This window comes from Stegodyphus dumicola, chromosome 12 (genome assembly GCF_044657685.1).
Source record: "Stegodyphus dumicola isolate Sdum_Otavi_A_Nest chromosome 12, ASM4465768v1".
Lineage (NCBI taxonomy): Eukaryota > Metazoa > Arthropoda > Arachnida > Araneae > Eresidae > Stegodyphus > Stegodyphus dumicola.
The window spans coordinates 80326395-80346780 of record NC_140779.1 but is presented as its reverse complement, the minus strand read 5'-3'; the positions used below and the strand labels follow the sequence as shown (position 1 = coordinate 80346780).

Below are 20386 nucleotides of genomic sequence, written 5' to 3'. Positions count from 1 at the left end.
TCCTGTATCAGTCGACGAAGACAATCTTATCACCTGGCGTTAATGGATGGGATCCCATACCATCCCGTGAGATCACATACTTAGGACGATGAGAATTGTAATGTCAGGGGCCCGCAAAGTTGATGGTTCGATTGCTACCTTTCCCATGGTTTCTTATGGTCACTTCCTTTTAATTAACGAAAAATCACTTTCGTTGCTCAGTTCATTATGATTCTCGTACTGGAAATCTAAGGGTTTGATATATAATCTTTCTCAAGTAATTAGCTCGGCTATTGTTTCAAGTAATGATTATTTCATGGCTATTATTAGTACATGATGTAATAATTTTAGAAGTTATTTCCTTCTAATTGTCCTCCTGTATACCTATAAGGCTATCTGTTTATATGTTCTCTATGACATACCAGAGAGATCATTCTGAATAATGGCATGGTTGCATATTGTGGTATCGTTGCTGCGAGAAATAAATTGCTTTTTTGAGCAAAGTTCCTTTCTAAAATATTGTCAATGATGTTAATTTTCTCTTTAAAAAATGTTATATTTATATGTATGTAATTATATTTAATCTTTTTTTTTTTTCAGGTTTTTTTTTTTTTTTTTTTTTTTTTTTTTCAATTGACAATAGTAATGAAATCACGTCTTAAGCTTTGTACTTTTGATGTGACTAATACTCTCTTGAAGTTTCGAACATCTGTTGGAGAACAGTATGCAAAAGTTGGTCGTCTTTATGGCATAAAAAGAGAACCAGACAAAATAACAAATGCCTTCATGCATTACTGGAAAATTATGAATTCAGACCATCCAAATTTTGGACGAAATACTGGACTTACTTCTCATTTATGGTGGAAGGAGATGGTTCGAAACTCTTTCTCACTTGGACCAGATGAACTTAAGAATGGCCAGTTAGATGCAATATCAGATCATTTATATGATCTCTACAGAAGCAATATATGCTGGAAAGTAACCTCTGGTTCTGAAGAACTGTTGAGGCGTTTAAAGGAGAAGCATATAGTGTTAGGAGTTATATCAAATTTTGATGAACGTTTAGATTCTGTTTTATTGGCGAATGGTTTAAAGTCGTATTTTGACTTTATTTTAGCATCTTATATAGTTAAAATTGCCAAACCTAGCAGAGAAATATTTAACCTAGCGTTAAGCCACACATCTGGAATTACTTCTGCTGAAGCTTTACATATTGGTGATAACATAAAATTGGACTACTTGGCTGCAAAAGAAGCTGGATGGAATGCATTATTGCTGTGTAGCGAAATTCTAAATGAAGAAAATTCTAAGTATGTTAATCCAAATGAGGTCGTAACAGATGTTCAGCAAATAGAGCAATATATTTTGTCTAGCTAGGAAATATGGTGTGATATGGAAGTAACTTTCTGCGAAGTTTAGGATACTATAAAGTTATTCCAAATATTTATTCGTTTAAAATTATTGGTACTTTGTTTTAACGGCCCCAACGATTTTAGATTTGCGCCAAGATCTCAGCTATAATTTCGCGAGGCTCGTGAAGTGCTAATGGTAAAAATAAACACCATAATATGTAATAATACTCGCATGTCGTTTCTTAAGAATACTTTTAAGAATTCTTATCATTATTATTTTATCACATGTAATTGTTTCTGTCAACTGCACTGTCGCTCATATTGACCTGTTTGTTATACGATTTCATGGACGTCAACTCTGCCCAAGGATACATAAATCGGTAAAATCCTAGTATACGGCACGGCCTAGGCACGATTTTGAAAATTGTCGCCAATAACAAAATGACTCGTTTGCTGCTCATCATAATGTCGACGAAAGTCGCTAAATCCCGTGTGTACCGTATACTAGGATTAAACCGATAAATCTAATAGCAGTGACGAACGACATTCTGGAATCTCTGAACGAATTTCCAGCATGGAAGCCCTTCTTTTTGCAATTTTTAACATTTCACCTGCAAATGGTTTCGTTGTTAACATTAAAGTTTCATGTTGTGGCTATTTTCGCATACTCGTCTGTCAGGTAAAAGATTTCTTTCTTGAAAAAATGATGTAGCATCCTCCACATTGCTTGGCAAATTAAAGTTTGTTAACGTCATATTCACAAGAAAAGAGCAATAAATATATTTGTAGACAAACAATGCGAATTCGAAAACCTCATAAAAATGAATAATATGAGAAACGCGGTGAGCGCAAAAATGAATTGAAAAACTTGTAAGATTTTGTGTTCCTGTTAATAATTTTACAATATAATGACGATTTCTGGTAAAAATATTTATATTATCTTAATATATTTTTTTTAATCAGGCGAATTAATTTTTTATCTATAAAAAAAAGTTGATCGGGAAATAAAAAGTTAGCAATTTTTTAAACATTTAAATTTTTAAATCACTTCTGAAATGTAATTCAACATATAATTAGTAAATACTGAACAGACGGGAAGATTTATAGACAAATTATTGGGGGGGAAATTTGAACACTGTATCAAGACTGAACTTTTTAGTCTCTCTTTATTATCAGCAACAAAACTTCCCTTGTGTAGAATGTTTGCTACTTATGAGTATATACTGTTTTTGATAAATCGTCAGTGTGTGAAATTAATTTTCAATTCCCCCCCCCCCCGTTATTAAATTTTTCTGTGTGCTCTCTTTTTTTTTCATTTATTTTTATTTGAAACTATTTAATTTATGTTGGTTATATTGCGTTTATATGTTTTATGATTTAAAAAAAATCAAAATTTTTTCATAGAAATCATTAAAATTGATCTTAAAATTTGGTTTATTACGCGTTTTCAAGAAGAAACATAATAAAAGGTACAAATTAAATAAATATTGTACATGCGACTAACCGAACTTAATAAAACAAACTATAAATACAAGTAAAATATAACAAATCTGTGCTAAATTTCGTAGTCCGACCAAATTTTGTGGTGCAAGATGTCCGAAAAATAATTCAGAATTAAGCTGATGAAATATAGTATTGCAATTCAGGTTTTAAAATGAATAAAAGGTTAATGGTTTTATTTTATGCCAACGACAGACTAATATCTGTACGAGCGAAACTGCCCTTTAGCATAGATAAAAATGGGAAATTGAATTCGGCTGCACTGAAAACGTAAGAAAGAGTTGTTACGACAGCAATGTCTGATGTTGAAATGTAAGGTTTCACGCATGCTTAACCTTAAATTTAGGAGCCAAATTGAATTTAGCCTTCTTAGCAGCACAAAAACAAGACCGTATCTACGAAATACGATGCAGAAATGCATCTTTATGTGCTAATGGTGTAGCTGGATTTCGTGGTCCTGAAACCTTAAAAAATAAATGTGAAAGCAATAAAAAAGGCATAAGTTCTCTATTGATAAAGACTGGGAGATCGATTCCAGGTGAGCTGGCTGCGTTATTGGTTTCCATGGTTTTGTCCTTACGTAACGTGAGTACGAGCCAGTTTGCTTTACTTCCATAAATGCATCCTTCCCGACAGGCAGATAGCCTTTGTATGTTTTTCCATTTTCAAGAAACCAACCTAACCTGTATTGATAAAGTTATATAATGCTTTTGTGGTATTCTGTTTTCCTTTTTGGGGAAGCTTGTATGAGCATAGTAATGATGTATATAAGAGTTCATCATCATAAGCAGCAGAAACTAATACACTGAGCATACTGGTTTGTACAGGGGCAGTTTATCCGAACTACATTGCATGTCAGCCTGTGTTTCATGTAAACTGAGCTCACTAACATATTGTCTCACATTTTATGTATCCTTTCAGGACGTTGAAAGTATTCTTTGAAAGCAATGTAATAATTGTATTATTCTGTATATCTCTCAGGTGAAACTTCTGTGATGAGTATGCTGAGTTCCCAAACCACGAAGCATATTAGTCTTTGTTTCTTCTAAGCCTAGCGCAATAGCATATTATGCTATTTTTGTAAAGACCTTTCGTAACGATGACATTTTTCTTGGAGAATCACTTTACTTCCGTATGGAAAGTATATGTGGCGTAAGAAATGATAATCATGTGCGAATTTTTTAAATTTTAAAATTTTAAAATTCTAATGTAACTGTATTAGTCCTTTAGCATTAACATTTATTTATTTAATTATATTTAAACAGCTTCCCCATCTTTAGCGTTTGTGAATCAATTTAAAGATCTATTTATATATTATTTGACCTATTACTTATTTCTTATAGTGAATTAAATAATTATAAAATCAAGCGAAATTTTCCTGTTATGTATATTTTGTGATCTGTAAGGGCAGATGCTTTTCTGAACTTTTTGTTGACGTATAGATTATATTTTTAAGCGTTTTTATTGTTTACTTTTAGAATTTTAAATGCGTGTATTTATTCAGAAAGATTGTAAACATTTTTTGATATTAATTATTGTCATTAAAGTATATTGATATAATATGTATTGTATTCATTTTTATCTCCGCTTTCTGTGCGAAAAATATAATTTTATAAGTTTTATTATCGAAAAATTGTAGATTCGATTAATATGTTCAAAGATTCATATATAATGTTACGTTAATTTACACTAGTCATCAAAACTAAGGGAAAATGAGAAAAAATACGCTCGCTATGTTGCAACCAATGTCCAATGTTGCCCAACGAATGCCTAATGCCAAACAAGGTTGGACTGTATGCAAGAAAACCAATTGTTTTTGTCACACTCACTCCACCCTCCAGAGGGGCCCGTTTAAACTGGTAACGTCATTATGTTCACTGCGTGACAAGTATGTTCAATGTGTGTCATTATGTTCACTGTGTCAGGATGAGTGATTTCAGAGTGCAACAGTTTTCATATCAGTGGTGCTATCCTGTGCCTTTGTTAATATTTCCGGTTGCAGCCTCGAGGGTCACACCAATGGACAAAGATATAAAAGAAATCTTTTCATCAGGGTCAGGAGATGGACACTTTGTTATGTATGAGTGAAAGAATCTTCACCCCCCCTGGGAGTTCAGCGCAAGTAAACACAGGGAGATATATAAGGTGGTTTCCTGAGAAGAGGGGACAATTTTCCCGTTTAGAGCTATAGCATGTTGGCCTGCTGAAAACGATCATTCCTCATGTATAATGCGTTAGAGCATTTTTCCTGTAAAAAAATTCTGAAATCACGGGGCTAAATATACCTAAGTCCCATATTGTGAAGATATGCAACTGTTAAAGTTTTCATCTTATTAAAATTCATGTTATTGTTAAAATTTGAGTTTGAAGTTCATTCCAACCCAGCGTTTGCGTAGCGGTTTCGGCCACTACACCACAAATGGAGCCAAGACAACTAAGTCCGAGTATTCTTTACTGACGAGTCCAGATATTAGTTCAGAAGTCAAACAACAGTCCAGATATATACACTCACTTCCAAAAGTTAAAATGATATAATGAAAAATAAATATAATAAAATAAATATAATGAAAAATAAATATAATGAAAAAAAAAAAATAACAAATACTGCTTTGATTGACACAAAATTCGGCAGGAAAGTAACATATATATTTATGCATAAAACAAAATCAATAATTATATACAGAAATGAAAACAATATTAAATTTTTGTAAGTTCTCAGATAATGACATACTGCAGACTTAACAGAATTATGTATAAAGTGAAAATAAAAAGCATAAAATGAAAAAAAGGACATTAATAGGTTTTGTGACCCCCGCCCATCTGTATACAAAGTTTACTCCTTGTGACCATGCTTTCAATTAAGTGGTCAACGACCGCAAAATTAAGCAATCGCCATTCTTCTTGTAGAGCAGTTTCCAGCTCAATAAAGGCCCGTTCCCACTGGGGTTTATCTGAGCTAAAGCAGTCAGTTCCATGTGTCGACTAGCTCCGCTGTGCCTGCAGTTCAGATTTTTTTTTTTTTCAGAACCAGAAAACTGGTTTTGGAGATGCGTCGGCTACGTCAATTGTGTTCGTTAGCTTAGATAAACCCCAGTGGGAACGCAGCTTAAGAGTGGCTGGAGGTGGGAAACATGCAGATACAGCACGGCCGAGAGCATCCCAAAGATTTTCAATGGGATTAAGGTCGGAAGAATATGCTGGCCACGCCATACGCGCAATCCCTTCACTCTCCAGGTAGACATCGACGATGTCAGCTTTATGGAGACGTGTGTTATCATCCATTAAAACAAAAGGAGGGCCAACTGCTGCAGCGTACAACCTCACAATGGGTTCTAGGACTTCATCTCGATACCGGACAGCCGTCAAAGAACCCCGTTTAAAGATGTGCAAGTTGGTGCGGTATCCTAATGAAATCCCTGCCCACACCATAATGCTTCCTCCTCGGAATGCATGATGTTCAGTGATGTTTTGGAACTGATTGCGTGTTCGTTGTTCACGCCATATCCTTATACGCTTGTAATCTGGCTCCAGAGCAAATCTTGACTCATCAGTAAACATGACATTGCCCAGGCAGACACATTCCAATTGACATGTTCCCGGCACCACTGTAATCGTGCCCCTCTTGATTGGACGGATAGAGGAGCACAAACTCGAGGTACCCGGGCGTACAGTCCACTCATATGTAATCTTCAACGTACAGTAGCTGCAGATATCGCCTTACCAATGGACGCTGTAACCATAATGTCACACGTGTGGAGGTCACTCTGCGATTCCGCTTGGCTACAATAGCAATATATCGATCTTCTGCGGGGGTTGTAACCCTTGGGCGACCGGCTACGGGCCTTCGGACAGCTGTCTGTGTGGTTTGGAATTGTTTCCATAAACATAAAATTACAGAATGATGAACGCCGAAGAAAAGAGCAACATCTGTGATCGACTGTTCTGCTTCAATGCGCCCCGCAGCACGCCAGCGCTCAGAATCTTCCATTCGTCTTCTGGAAGTCATAGAAACACGTATGTCTTGAAAACAAATTGTACGAAAGTTTCAAACACCTTCTATCAGCACTTGCAATCAACTTGTGTAACCCTTCATAAAGCTGGCTTCTTATAAGACTGCCTTTTTTTCAAATTTCTTGACATGAAAGCGCGATTGGCAGTTACTTAACATATTTGCATACTTCCATCTACCTCTGTAGCGAATTGCATCCTCTTCAATTCTCATTGGCTTCCAGAAATTAGTATTTTCCTCTCCATGCTTAACTTTTGGAAGTGAGTGTAGTTTGAACCATGGAGGTAGTGAGTAAGTAGGAAGTTCATTCTTACCTCTATGGTTTGAACAGTTATTCTAAACGTATTTTGATCTGGGGAGACAAATTAACACGCAACTTTCCTACCCTTGTCCGTGAAATATCCCGTTTCTGCGATTTCGTTTTAATGGTTTGGGGAGGAATCATGACAATTGGCCGCACTGTGCTGGATATCTTTCAAGGAGGTTTTTGTAACCGTTCGGAGATAGGTGGACGAGTTACTGGAACCCCAAGTTAGACTGTTAAGGTGTGCTGTTGGCCGAGATTTTTGCTAATGAATGACAATGCTCTGCTTTATCGAGCATTTGTGGTGTCAAAATATGTGCAAATAAAAGATACCATTCGAATGGATTGGCCGCCTCACTCGATTTGAACCCTATTGAGCATGGGCGGAATGCCTTATTGCGGCGAATTCAGCACACTAAATTTCTCCCCGGATCCTTCAGGAGCTCAGAAGGGCTAGAGTAGATTGAAGGCTACCCCTTTTATTATCGCGAAGTTGTTGTTTCATTTATGGTAACCTGAGTAGTTGAATGTTCCGTAAATATACTTTTACCTAGAATTGGGTGATCCTTTGACATTTTAAGTAAAAATATATCGATGTGTACAGGGACGAAGTCAAGGGAGTGCACATTGCCAAGTTTGTGCAATTCTATCCATGTACCGCCCAAAATCGCCTGTTTTCGCCAAGGGGTACCCGTAAATATACTTTTACCCTCAAAAGTGTACTTTTAGAATAGTGGCATGCATCAACAGCTTGGTAAAGTTTATGAAATCAAGATGTGAAGTATGCATATATGTCCGAGATGAGCACGCACAAGTATTTAAGAAAAAAAATTTCCACAAGAGATGACTTAATTTTTCCATCATTTTCCAATTTCCATAAATTTGGTTATAATTTCAATATTTTGCGAATAATCAACTGCCAACATTGTAATTTATCTTAACTAATGCTATTGTACAAGTTCATATTAATTTTTTAAGTATCAGTTACGTTTTATTTCTGCCATTATCTTTTAATTTTGATGAGCAGTGTAATTTGGTAACATTTAAAAGGAAGGTCATTCCTCATGTATAATGAAGGATGTCATTCCTCATGTATTATAAATTTTTAACATGAAATGCTAAAACAATTGTAAAGTATTGGCATTCATTGTAATTTGAGTTGTGCATTGTAACGCTGACTGCAGTCAACATCAAAAGGAAGATTTTTCAACATGAAATGTTTAAAAAAAAATGTTCATTGTAACTGAGTTGTACATTCTAACGCTGACTGTAGTCAGCATCCACGCGAAACGGTAATGGCGGCTATTCATTCTCTGTGTACAAAATACACGGCGCGCATTGTGATTGTGTGCTTGATAACGTATTGAGAATACAGCTCATCATATATATATATATATATATATATATATATATTAAATCCTTTTTAAGAGGCCATTCTTGATTCCAAATGATTTAAAAATCTTCTGTAGAGGTAGTCATCTTAGAGCAGTGTTTCCCAAACTTTTCTCATAGCGTAACGCATTTTAAACTCTAAAATTTTTAAGGAACACCAGAGTAAATTAGGGATTTTAGTTGAAATAAAGTGATAATACAGCTATATTAGATAAAACGAACAAAAGTTGATTCAAGTTATTATATCATACTTATAAATGAAACTTCTTTAATTTTATGAAATATGACACATAAAACTAATTAAGTGAAATAAATAATATAAACAAAAATTAAATTTTTAGTTTTTAATGACTTCTATGTGTCTTCATCGAATTATATATTTTTTAATGTTAATCACTATGTTAAAAACGTGAATTCTTTATAAGCTGCAGCATCAAGTCGGTTTGTACATTTGGATTTTTGTTGCAACATAATGTGAAAACTTGCCTTCTACAAGTTCGCTGTCGGAAAAAGAAGTAAAAGATAAGTAACTCATTTTAATAAGTTCAGATATTCTTCTAACAAACTTATCCAAAAAATCATTTAATGACAGATTTAAAATTTTTGTTTTATCTCGGAAATCAGTTGTCGAATCAATTAATTTTTCGAAATCAGCTGCGTTCATACCTGTCAAATTGGCTCTCGCCGTAAAAGAATTTTGATTCAAGGATTGTCTTTCTGCACTATAGGCAATAGTATTAAGGCTTAATTGAAAGTCTTGAAAATTTAGTATTTCGCTTTGAACTTTGTATTTTTAAACTTTCTTCATATAAAAAATCACCTAAGAAAGGAAGGCAATGAATTTTGTTCTCTTCTACTGAAGAAATTCACAATATCAACTTTCATGTGAAAGAGGCAATTTTATTCGGTACATTAAAAACGTAAATATTTCCCTTTTGTAATGGTAAATTTATTTCTTTACACTTAATATATATGTTATAATAAAAGCAAGGAAAAGTCGGAACACTATTAATGCATAGTTATCCTATATTGAAGAGGAAGTGTTCTGATTGCCGTCGTAAGCTAATGTATTGACTTCGTAAAGAAAACTTGGCAGTCGAGGCGATTTTAATTCCATTTTTATTTCCAACTGACATTATGTGGCTACCTTCAGTTGGCAAGAACATTTACATTATTGATATTATTGCAATAGGAAACAGCATAGCGAAATTGCGTCCAAGCACAGCACAGACAGAAGCTGAAAACACGCGAAGAGAAAAGTTTTGGTTTGTCTTTGGTGGCCGTCGTTTTCCCCATGCGTAACATGTATACGAGCTAGTTTTTCATAGAAGTCCTCCATCATGCCATCCCTCCATGATACCCTTTAGGGAGATAACCCTTGTGTGCTTTGCCATAATTAAATAAACCAAACCTTTGTTGGGTAGCCACCTTAATAAAAGCCACAGCAATAAAAGTGTAGTGTGTTGGTTACCATTACATGGCATAAAATTTTAAATAATCTGGATTTGAATCTTCGAAATTTCATTAGTTAATCATTTTTATAATTGCATTCAAAATTCTTCTTAAATATGCAGATATATTTTTTGTAACTCGTATCTTGTACATTGTATAGTTTTTTGGTAACTAGTTATTGTACTACTTAGTTTATGCAAAGCACTGACTTTTTGTTACATTAGTAACTACTCCAGGAAAGGGCCTCAAAATCCCTTTTAATCTTGCCCACCTTTTTGCTGGTTCTTCATGTGTAAACACATTGGTAGACTTTTTCAATCAAATTCGTTTTCGTATAGTTATTAATGAAATTAAAAATATCTTCTTTGGTTTCTCTTTCATGGGAAGTTTTCGCAAAGAGTAAATCCTCTTTAATGCTGTTATAATGCACACAGTGTTCGAGTACCGGTAAAACAGATAGATCTGCGATTCCTCCATTTGTAAAACAAATTGACAAAAAAATTTATGTTAATTAAATTAGCTCTGTCAATATATTAATAAAAAGATCGACAACACGGCACAAAAAATTATTTGAATATGACAAACCCAAGAGAGCTATTTGTCTAAGACGAGGGATGCTTTCATGGAAGACTTTCTGAAGGAAACTATCTTGTATTCACGTTATTCATAGGAACAACCACAAAAACGAACCATGCGACCAACTCGTTTGCCTGGAATCGAACCCAAACTAAATCGAACTACCAGGATTCAGCGGACATAACCACTTTCCTATTGGCTAACTATAGCGAAACACTTTTGTAATGGGCAAGGGGGATACAATGTCTTTCAGAGAAAATTTAATAAGTGTTTCTCCAATTATAAGAGATTAACCATTGCGTGATATGAGGTAACTCGTGCGATAGGATGCTTCTGTTGCTATTTCATTTTCAGTTTTTCGCAATTTTTACTACTTTGTACGAAGTAAAGAAAGTATTGTAATCTTGAAAATTTTCGGTTATGATATTTCGATCGGAATACCCATTTTGACCGTTTCCGAATCTATTCGGACGACTTTTTTCGCCTGTTGATCGTACGTATGGGCAGAATAAAGGGCTCTTTTTTCCCAAACGGGTGGTAAAATAAATTCAAAAGGGACTTTTTGCGTGATGTATGTATCTCGCATAATTCAAAAAACGATTAGCCGTAGAACGTTGAGACTGTTTTAACATCTACATCTAGTTCTGCAACTCTCTTTTCTATTGCAATCGGCAGTACCAAATGTATATATCACACACACACACACACACACACACACATATATATATATATATATATATATATACCCACCCCTTTAACTGGTCTTTATTTTCGCAATCGTTGGTCGCGCGGGTACACCAATGTAAAACTTCATTTGTCTCAGCACAACGTTTCCGTTTATCAAGATGAATGTAATGCTTCATTCTTCAACACGAAATGTATCTACAAAAAGGATGTATGAATCTTCGAAGTAATGTGATTAGTCAATAAGTTCTACGCTCAAACCATTCTGTTTAGCTTTTTCGCCGTATTGAACATTTATTTTGTCCCTGCATAATATTTACATAAGATGCCTCACTTACATAAAATGCTTAGTGGCACTATCTAGATATAGGGGAAAAATTCTGTCATCCTTTTACTGCGGTATACTGTAGAGTCATTAGGTTATTTTGAAGCCGGAAGACGTGAAAAACATTGTCCTCCCCAGGACTGGAACCTCGGACCTCTCGAATACGCTCCGAGTGTGCCGACCATTACACCACGAAGCCATGCTAAGAAGGCGGGAGAAATACCTTATATAATTTCCCTTTTAAAGCGCGACTGGGGATTAAGGGACACAATCGCCATATCCTGGCGGTGGGGAATCATCATTCACTACCTTTTTTGGTTTGGGCGCCACTGTAGAGTCCATTAGGTTATTTTGAAGCCGAAAGATGTGAAAAATGAGCAATGATCTCACGGGGACTGGTAGCTTGGGCCTTTCGAATATGCGCCGATCGTGCTGACCATTACATCACGAAGGCATGGTAAGAAGGTGAGAGAAATACCTTATAATACTAGTGATTAAAAATTCAATCCGATTGTTTAAAATAGAGTTCAAAGATGAGGTCAGATGTTTTTCGTCTACTTCAATTTTAGATGTAAATTAAAAAAGATATCATCGATGGAATAAACTGTGCTCCTTTACAGTAATACGAAACTGATTACGAAGGCCAGGTACCTTATGCAACGAAAGGAGACCTTTTCAAGTGAGGTAAAATAAGGAATTGCACATGAGAGATAATAATAGTGAAACCGTAATTTCTGCATTATTAATCCTATATTTATGATGCTAAAATATGATTTATCAATATGAAATTTATTGTCATAATTTTTTATATGTATTACAGTTGATTAGATTAAGTAATGGTTATGTGAACGTTTTTATTTGTTATACTCTGTGAGAACATAAACCTTCCCTGAATAATTATGATTACGTGGACTCTATGAAACATAAAGAACATTTTGGACTGAAATACTGAAAAATTTAACCGGAATCTAAAAATTGCATCTATTTTTTTAAATGTTCAAAAATTCTATTTTACAATTATTTAATTAATTATGTTGGTCAAAATTTTATGATTTACACTTTTCTTCATTTGCTACTGCTTTAACGCTTTTTATTAATAGGGTTCTCTGTCGCGACATCTACGATAAAAAATATGAGAAATATAAGAAAGATAAAAAATATGCAAACTGTACTTTAAATTAGCAGTAGCCATATTTAATTTTTTTATTTCCCTCTCTATTCTAAAAACATCGCAACCAATCCACGTCATATGTTTCTTACGTAACGCTGGTGATGTAAACTCAAACAACCAATAATAATTTTACAGTAGTATTAATTATCCAATCAAATGCATTAAGAACCGAAACTAAATCATTCTGAATTAAGATTTCATCCCGAACACAATTTTACTTGCTTTCTACACTTCGGCCTAGCTGGATTGCTGTGCGCTGCTCTCTTCTTACTGCAAATTTATCAAAAATGTAAATGTTTTGAAATAGGTGCGAGTATTTCCAAAGCATGGGTGCCAAGCTGTTTATGGCCGCAACCCTATTTTTTCTAAGAAAAGAGGAATATGTAATCTGCCTCGCCTAGTTTCCTCTTCATTATGGATTAACATCTACGAAATGCGGTATTTTTACATTTACGCTACCAATGCTCCTACAGTATTACATCTAATTTTGCTTCGTTACAATGAGTCTGTGCTTTATTACAATGAATGAAATGCCATATTTTCCCATCTACGTTATCAGCTGTTCCTACAACATCATTACTTCTATGTTCATTACAATGAGTCGAGAGGATTTTTCCTAGGAACAGAAAATCTATTTGGGCTCATTTACTTTTGCCTTGAGGTGCCTTCAGGTGAGCTTGAAGTTGGGAATAATTCTCGTGCTAGCGTAATCCAATTTTGAAGGAAGGAATTTGTCACTTAATTTTAAAGCAAACACTAATTTTAGTTTCTGTCTAAATAAACGTTGGGTAACGATGTAAGAAGCATTGATAGCATAGAAGGTAGAATGCTGAATCCGTAATGAGCAATAAGCTTGGCAGCCTAGGTAAATTAAATATTCATCTTTGTTTCAATTAATATTTGTGACTACAATTCTAATCGTGCCTACTCAAGAACATTTACATTTTTGATACTGTTGCGATAGGAAGAGAGCAAAGCGAAACAGTGTCTTAGCGAGAAGCAAAACGTTCGCAGTTATGTAATATAGAAGCTCGCCAAGAGAAAAGTTTCAGTTCTCCAAATTTTTACTTCTATTTCCAAATCAACTACGTCATCAGCGTTACGCACGTAATCGCTAAAACATTAATATTTTCGTCATTTAAAACACATCTGTAATTGGAAATGTATAACTACGACCAACGATTACGAAAATAAAAGCCGGGTAAGATACCACGTTTTTGTGTAAGATACCAAAATATGACGAAAAATTTTATTACCAAATTGAAACGGTCCTTTAAATTCTTAATTTTAATGCATACATTCCCTCTTCATGGCTTTATATTGTAGAAAAATTATGTATTTTTTGGAAACAAGAGAGATGAAAAATTAGCAACCGCCTTCGTCAGAAATCGAACCACGGACCTCTGGAATACCGGCTTAGCGTGCAGAACCACTACACTGCGAAGGCACGCTAGGAAGCCGGGAGAAATACCTTATATACTCCCCCTTTTAAAATGCGACTGGGGTTTTTAGAAAACCCAATCGCCAAATCCTGAGTGAGGAGAATCATCATATCCAGCACCTTTTAGTTCGGGCGCCACTGTAGGTACATAAGGTAATTTTTGGAAGCAGGCAAGATGAAAAATGAGCAACCGCCTTCGCCGGAATCGAAGCACGGACCTCTGGAATATCAGACCAGCGTGCAGAACCACTACACCACGAAGGCACGCTAGGAAGGCGGGAGAAATACCTTATAATATTGTACTACGTTACATCACCCTGCTTTCCCTTCAGTAACCACAGTGTGAAAACGTTTGCTTAATGAGCATGAAATGTAAACTACGTATACAGAAATCGTGAGGCATATTTAGCACCACTAGTTGTACAAATGTAAAGAAAGGTATTTCTGAATAATTGTTCCTTTTGAAAATAAAATTGATGCTTTAACCATCAAGAAAATTGGCATTTTCTCTCCTGTCAGATTTATGCAGCAGTTTCCTCGGCCATGACTGAAAAGTGAATTGGTTTTATCTTCCGGAAAATCTACATCATCATACATATATATATATATACATCTGGTATTACTGATTGGTATAAAAAAGGAGGTGCACAACGAGATGTTATGGCAGTTCCATATACAAAATTTCAACATTCTGCGGCTAATCGTTTTTGAGTTATGCGAGATATAAGCATACATACATACATAGGTAGAGACGTTATGAGAAAAACCGTCTTTGAGTGCATTTTAAAACCATTTTACGATCCGTTTTGGAAAAATGAGTCCTTTATTTTGTCCTTACGGACAGATATCACACCAACCATTTTCTAAATGGATTCAGGAATACTGAAAGGGAATATTTCTTTTGAAATATGATTCCCGACATTTTTCGCGATTATACTTCCTTTACTTCGTATAAGGAAGTAAAAAGTACATACATTTATGCAGGTTCTTCATTATTTAATTTCTTCAAATATAATACAGAGCGATAATATTTGGTGGCAACAGTTTGGAAAGTGAAACGGACATTCACAGTGATTCGACGCAAAATCGCAAAACGAAAACAATAGTCCCTCAGGGACAAAGCTCCTTTGGACTATTTAATGTAGCTTTATTTTTCTTATCTTTTGCTTATTTATCAAATAAATAATTCCACATAAAAACTTATTACTTTTTATAGGCATAGTTAATTGTTTGCTTAATCAAGTATACAGAGTACATGAGAACTACCTGTCTAAGCAAAGGGATCTTGTATTCCATTACATATGAAGAACTTGTTAAGTAAAACTGATTTGTATCCGTTACACTTGGAGAAATATACGAAAACGCCCATGCAGTCAAATCCGTTGGATATGATTTTATAATAATAATTTAGTAAATAAACTGCAGATAAAAAACTTATCACTTATTTGTATTGTCTACTGAATTTGTAAAATTTGTACATGAAGTAATGAATGCGTAATTAAAGGTAAATCACTCCCAGCCAACTATTAAAGGAAATGCGGTAGTATTTACATTATCCATGGGGAAATTCTATGCGGATATTTCTCACAGCTATTGAGAAAAAGAGCCTAGGATTTCGCTATCCTCGACATTTCGCTATCTTAGTCACTCGTCATTTTTGTTTTAGTGCACAAAGAAATTTGAAAATTTATTAAAGTGAGTCTCAAAGAGAAAATAAAATATGACAATTTCTTGCAAAATATAGATGCATTAAATAATTTTCAGTTAAATGAATTATTTTTAAATTCTTTCATTTAAAGCAGTAGTGAAAAACTGCGTGTTTTTGTAAATTTGAAAATGAATAGATAAACAAAATAAACACAAGTATTTTAAAAAAAATGGGGGCGAGGGGAAAATAGTTTTCTGCGTAAATACAAAGTACTTAAAACTTGTTAAATTCTATGAGGAGTTCTAAAGAACGCTAATTTGTTCTTTATTATAAAATCCTGTAAGAATTTCGGAATATTGCATTGGTAATCGTTTAAATGTATTTCTCGTGTTTTGTTCCCTTATCTTCCATAAATTCTCTATGATTTGTTTTATTTGATTATGGAAAATCACTCGAGTGCTATCTACCTAAGGAAAAGGATGCCTTCGTGTAGCGTTTTCTGAGGAAAACTTCCTTTTATATGCGCTACAAATGGAAAAAAAAAAGAACGAAAAGGCCTATGCAACTATTCCGTTTGCCTCAATCAAACTCAAGTCAAACTACCAATGTTTAGCAACGTCCGCTCGGTTATTGGTGGGCTAAATTCTCTGTCGGTTAAGAGAGATACGAGAATCTCTCATAACTCTCGAAAATTCCTTTTCTAAATCAGGAGACCGAAAATCCGATGATGGTTGAATTCCAGGAATTATTCACAGTAATCCTGTTACCGATTTGAACGTTTAAATTGAATTTGTTTTTTCGAGTAATTCAAATGATATGTTACCAAGAATTAGTTAACGACATTTTAATTTTAGCCACATTTCAGATGTTTAATTATATGATGAAGTGCCAGTAAAGGCGCTGATTTTCCTTCTCCTGTATTGAAAATGAGAACATAAAGCTGGTACATTGCACTGCCAACTATCGGCATAGAAGCAGGATGAACAGTTAATTAGGATGAGGCTGGTGTTATGAATCATTTCTGACACAGATAAAAGTGTACTTGCAGCGCCTTTCTTTTTCCACAATGCTTTTTTAATCTTATCAATAACAGCGCAAGAACGCCAGTTAAATTTCTCCGAGTTGACCTTCAGCCTTAAAAGCGATAACTTTTTTTGTTCTTTGACAGCAGTTTTCAGCTGTTTTTCACGCTCCATGTTATATGTAGTGACACTTGCCATTGCTATGGTAACTAAATGAAATTTGTGAATAAAACAGAATGAAAGTATATAGAATAACTCGCTTATATATAGCAAGAAATTGCGAAATTGAGAAAATAAATGTTTTGCGTTATATATTCGTTTTTAGCTTTGTACTGAGATTCGTTTAAGCATGATTTTTTTATTGTTTTTTGTATTATTAATAAAAGCTGAGCAAAATATTTCTAGAATTTCTGTCAGCTTTAAGGAGAAGTAGTTCTTTTGCTATTGGTCATATAGCAGTTTTATCTTTTTAAGACTAACTTCAAAATTTAAAAAAAAAAAAAAAAAATAAATAAATAAATATAAATTTGTTTTATTTCGTTAAACGGAGATCTCAGACGAACGGGCTGACTGCGTGGTTCGTTTTCGTGGTTTTCCCACGTGTAATGTGAATGCGAGCTAGTTCTTTTAAAACATCCTCCACAAAGACATCTCTTCCCTTAGGCAGATAGCTCTAGTTTGCCTTGCCATATTCCAGTACCCTAATCAATCCTAACCTTCATTAATTAATGAAATGTTATAACTATTTACATGAACACGTATCTTTATTACCGCTTCAATGCAAAATTCTTTAAAAATAGTTTTCGGAGCGGCATTTATTCAAACAAATAACAAGACCAGTTGCAGTAAATACAAAGAGGGGTATGTGGAACAAATATCAATTTCGAGATTTCTCTCAATATTTGTGAATTAATCACGATAGAAAAAATTCTCCGAACAATTAAAATTTAAAATAAAATATGTTTTTCCCAAATGTGCTTTCTTGAATACACGGATGTAATGCATGTAGTTTTTTATATTTTTGGAAGAAATTAATTTCAGCATTTTAAAGAGCTTACAGAAATTGTACGAGAAATTTACGAGTTAAAAATATGCTTATATTTATATCTATTTTCATTCTATCGCCTTTCTTAGTTTAAAATATTTTGAAATTCCATATTTTTTAAAAGTTCGCAGATTATATCCCATATACTCTGTTTTTATTATGGTACTGTTTTTAATGGACTAGTGGCTTGCGTGAAGAGTAGCCTAAAGTACTTATTACAAAAAAGGAAAAAATGTTTATTAATTTTAACATGTTCAGTTAGTAATTAATAATAATACAGATGAAAAAGCAACATTCATTGCTTTGGAATCGTTTAGTGTACTAATCAATAACAGACTGATTAAATTCGAAAGAAAAATTAAACATTTTTACGCTTTGCGAAATGGCAGCACTCGACGAGTGAAAGATAAAAATATTTTATCTTGAGTACTGGAAGCGGTATTTCTGTTAAATCATTGAGTTTTTTGATTAAATTTGAAAAATAAATATCTTACGCTTTGCTGAGCGGCGACACATTGCTTTTATATCTTCAAGTTTGTTAATCAAAATGTCTTTAACTTCACACTATATATGAAATAAATAAATAAATAATAAATAAAATCTGAAAACTATTACCCCCAAAGAGACGTTTATTTAGCGTTTTGTGTGTTAACTTTATTTATTAAATATCATGTTTTTTGTACTTAAACCATAAAATTCAATTCAACAGCAATATCGCAAAATAGTTTTAAAGTGAACAAACATATCTTTAGAATTTCCGATACACAATCTCACGCGCTGGAGATAAAAAGAGTTTTTTTTTTTTTTTTTTCGAACAGTGTTGCCATTGCTCTCTTTGAAATCGTTAAGTTTGTTAATCAAAAATTCGTTAAAGTGTTACAAAACATGAAATCGATAATAAAATAAATTTCAAATTCCAAATTAGGGCTTCGAGATGCCCATATTCGGTGAAAGATTACGTTATTCAGAATTTGATGGCCTTTAAGTACCGTTGTTTAATCAGAATGCGTAAACATACATGCATTTATGCAAATTCTTCATTATTTAATTTCGTTAAATATAACACAGGGCGATAATATTTGGTGGCAACAAGTTGAAAAGTGAACCCACATTTATAGTGAACCAACGCAAAATGCCAAAACGAAATTAATAGCCCTTCTGGGCTAACGCCCTTTGGGCTACAAATCGAAATTCAAAATTTTGGCTTCGAAGTGCATATATTCGGACGGAAGATAATGCTTGTTGAAAATTAGGTGGCTCTAGACGCCGCTATTTTTTCGCAGTGAGAGAAACATGCATACATACATACAGATTTTTCATTAATTAAGAAGCCCACCAGCGGCCGAGCGATAAAGACGCTGAACACTGGTAGTTCGGTCCGAGGTTCGAATCCCGCGAACGGGCTGGCTGCATGGGCGTTTTCGTGGTTTTCTCCATGTGTAACGTGTATACGAGCCAGTTTCCCTTAGAAAGTCCTCCACGAAAGGCATCCCTCCCATCAGGCAGATAGCCCTAGGCGTGCTTTGCCATAATTAAATACACCAACACCAACACCATTAATTAAGAATAGAGATAAGCAGCAAATTTATGAAAGAAGGACTATATCTTAGCGCTTCAATACTACTGGCCTTAAAAAGATATATCTACGTTAAGAATTTGTTGAAAGAAACATTTTACCACGTAGTAAACTCTGCAAAGGTGTAAAATGACTGATAATCCCCCAACATCAGTCCATTTCTCTATTGTATATAGAACTACAGACAAATTATCAGTGTTCAATGGTCTTGCATGTTCTTTTTCAATATTAAGAAAAAACGTTTTTTGATGATAAACTTTTATACGGATGCCAGTTTAATTAACTGCTTTTAACTCATTTCACTTAAATTAAAATGAACTTTAATAAAATATTTTATAGTATATAAAATAATTTAAGAAGTGAATCTTTTCTTAAATTTTACGCATATTTTGGTAAAATAAAGTTTTATGTCATTATTTTATAATACGAGGGCCATCCAGGAAGTAGATTACGTTTCCGTCTGTGTCCGCTAGGGGCGGGGCTAGCGCGGCCATCTTGGGGTCAGAGCGTTGCGCAGCTCAGTCTGCATCTAGCCGTGCTAGTGAGAGGTTCGTGCTGTGCTCCGTTCAGATACTGTGACGGTTTGAAATGTCTGCGTTAATTGAAAATCCCGCGAGCTGCGAGGTGCGCTCAGTAATAAGGTTTCTGACTGCAAAAAACTGTAAACCGATAGAAATCTATCGGCAGCTTCGTGAAGTGTATGGGGACAACATTATCACTGAAGGTGGAGTGCGTCAGTGGGTCATAAGATTTCAAAATGGCCGAACCAATGTTCACGACGAAGATCGAAGTGGGAGACCCAGCATAGTGACCGCCGAACTTCTCGAAAAAGTCGATGCTAAAGTCCGTGAAAATCGAAATTTCACAATAACGGAACTTTCTTTGAGTTTTCCACAAATTTCGCGAAGTT

At 34.5% G+C, this 20386-nt stretch overlaps 1 protein-coding gene across 1 annotated transcript; it reads left to right on the top strand.

The window, feature by feature from the left end:
• Positions 1-580: 580 nt before the first annotated feature.
• On the top strand, positions 581-4017 carry LOC118187363 (rhythmically expressed gene 2 protein-like). The gene has a single exon (XM_035357567.2). It carries the CDS (start codon positions 625-627, stop codon positions 1354-1356), a length of 732 nt encoding a protein of 243 aa, XP_035213458.1. The 5' UTR covers positions 581-624; the 3' UTR covers positions 1357-4017.
• Positions 4018-20386: the final 16369 nt, after the last annotated feature.

Bases quoted from the DNA above. Each gene is read 5' to 3' on its own strand.
- LOC118187363 (XM_035357567.2), top strand. From the start codon at position 625: ATGAAATCACGTCTTAAGCTTTGTACTTTTGATGTGACTAATACTCTC.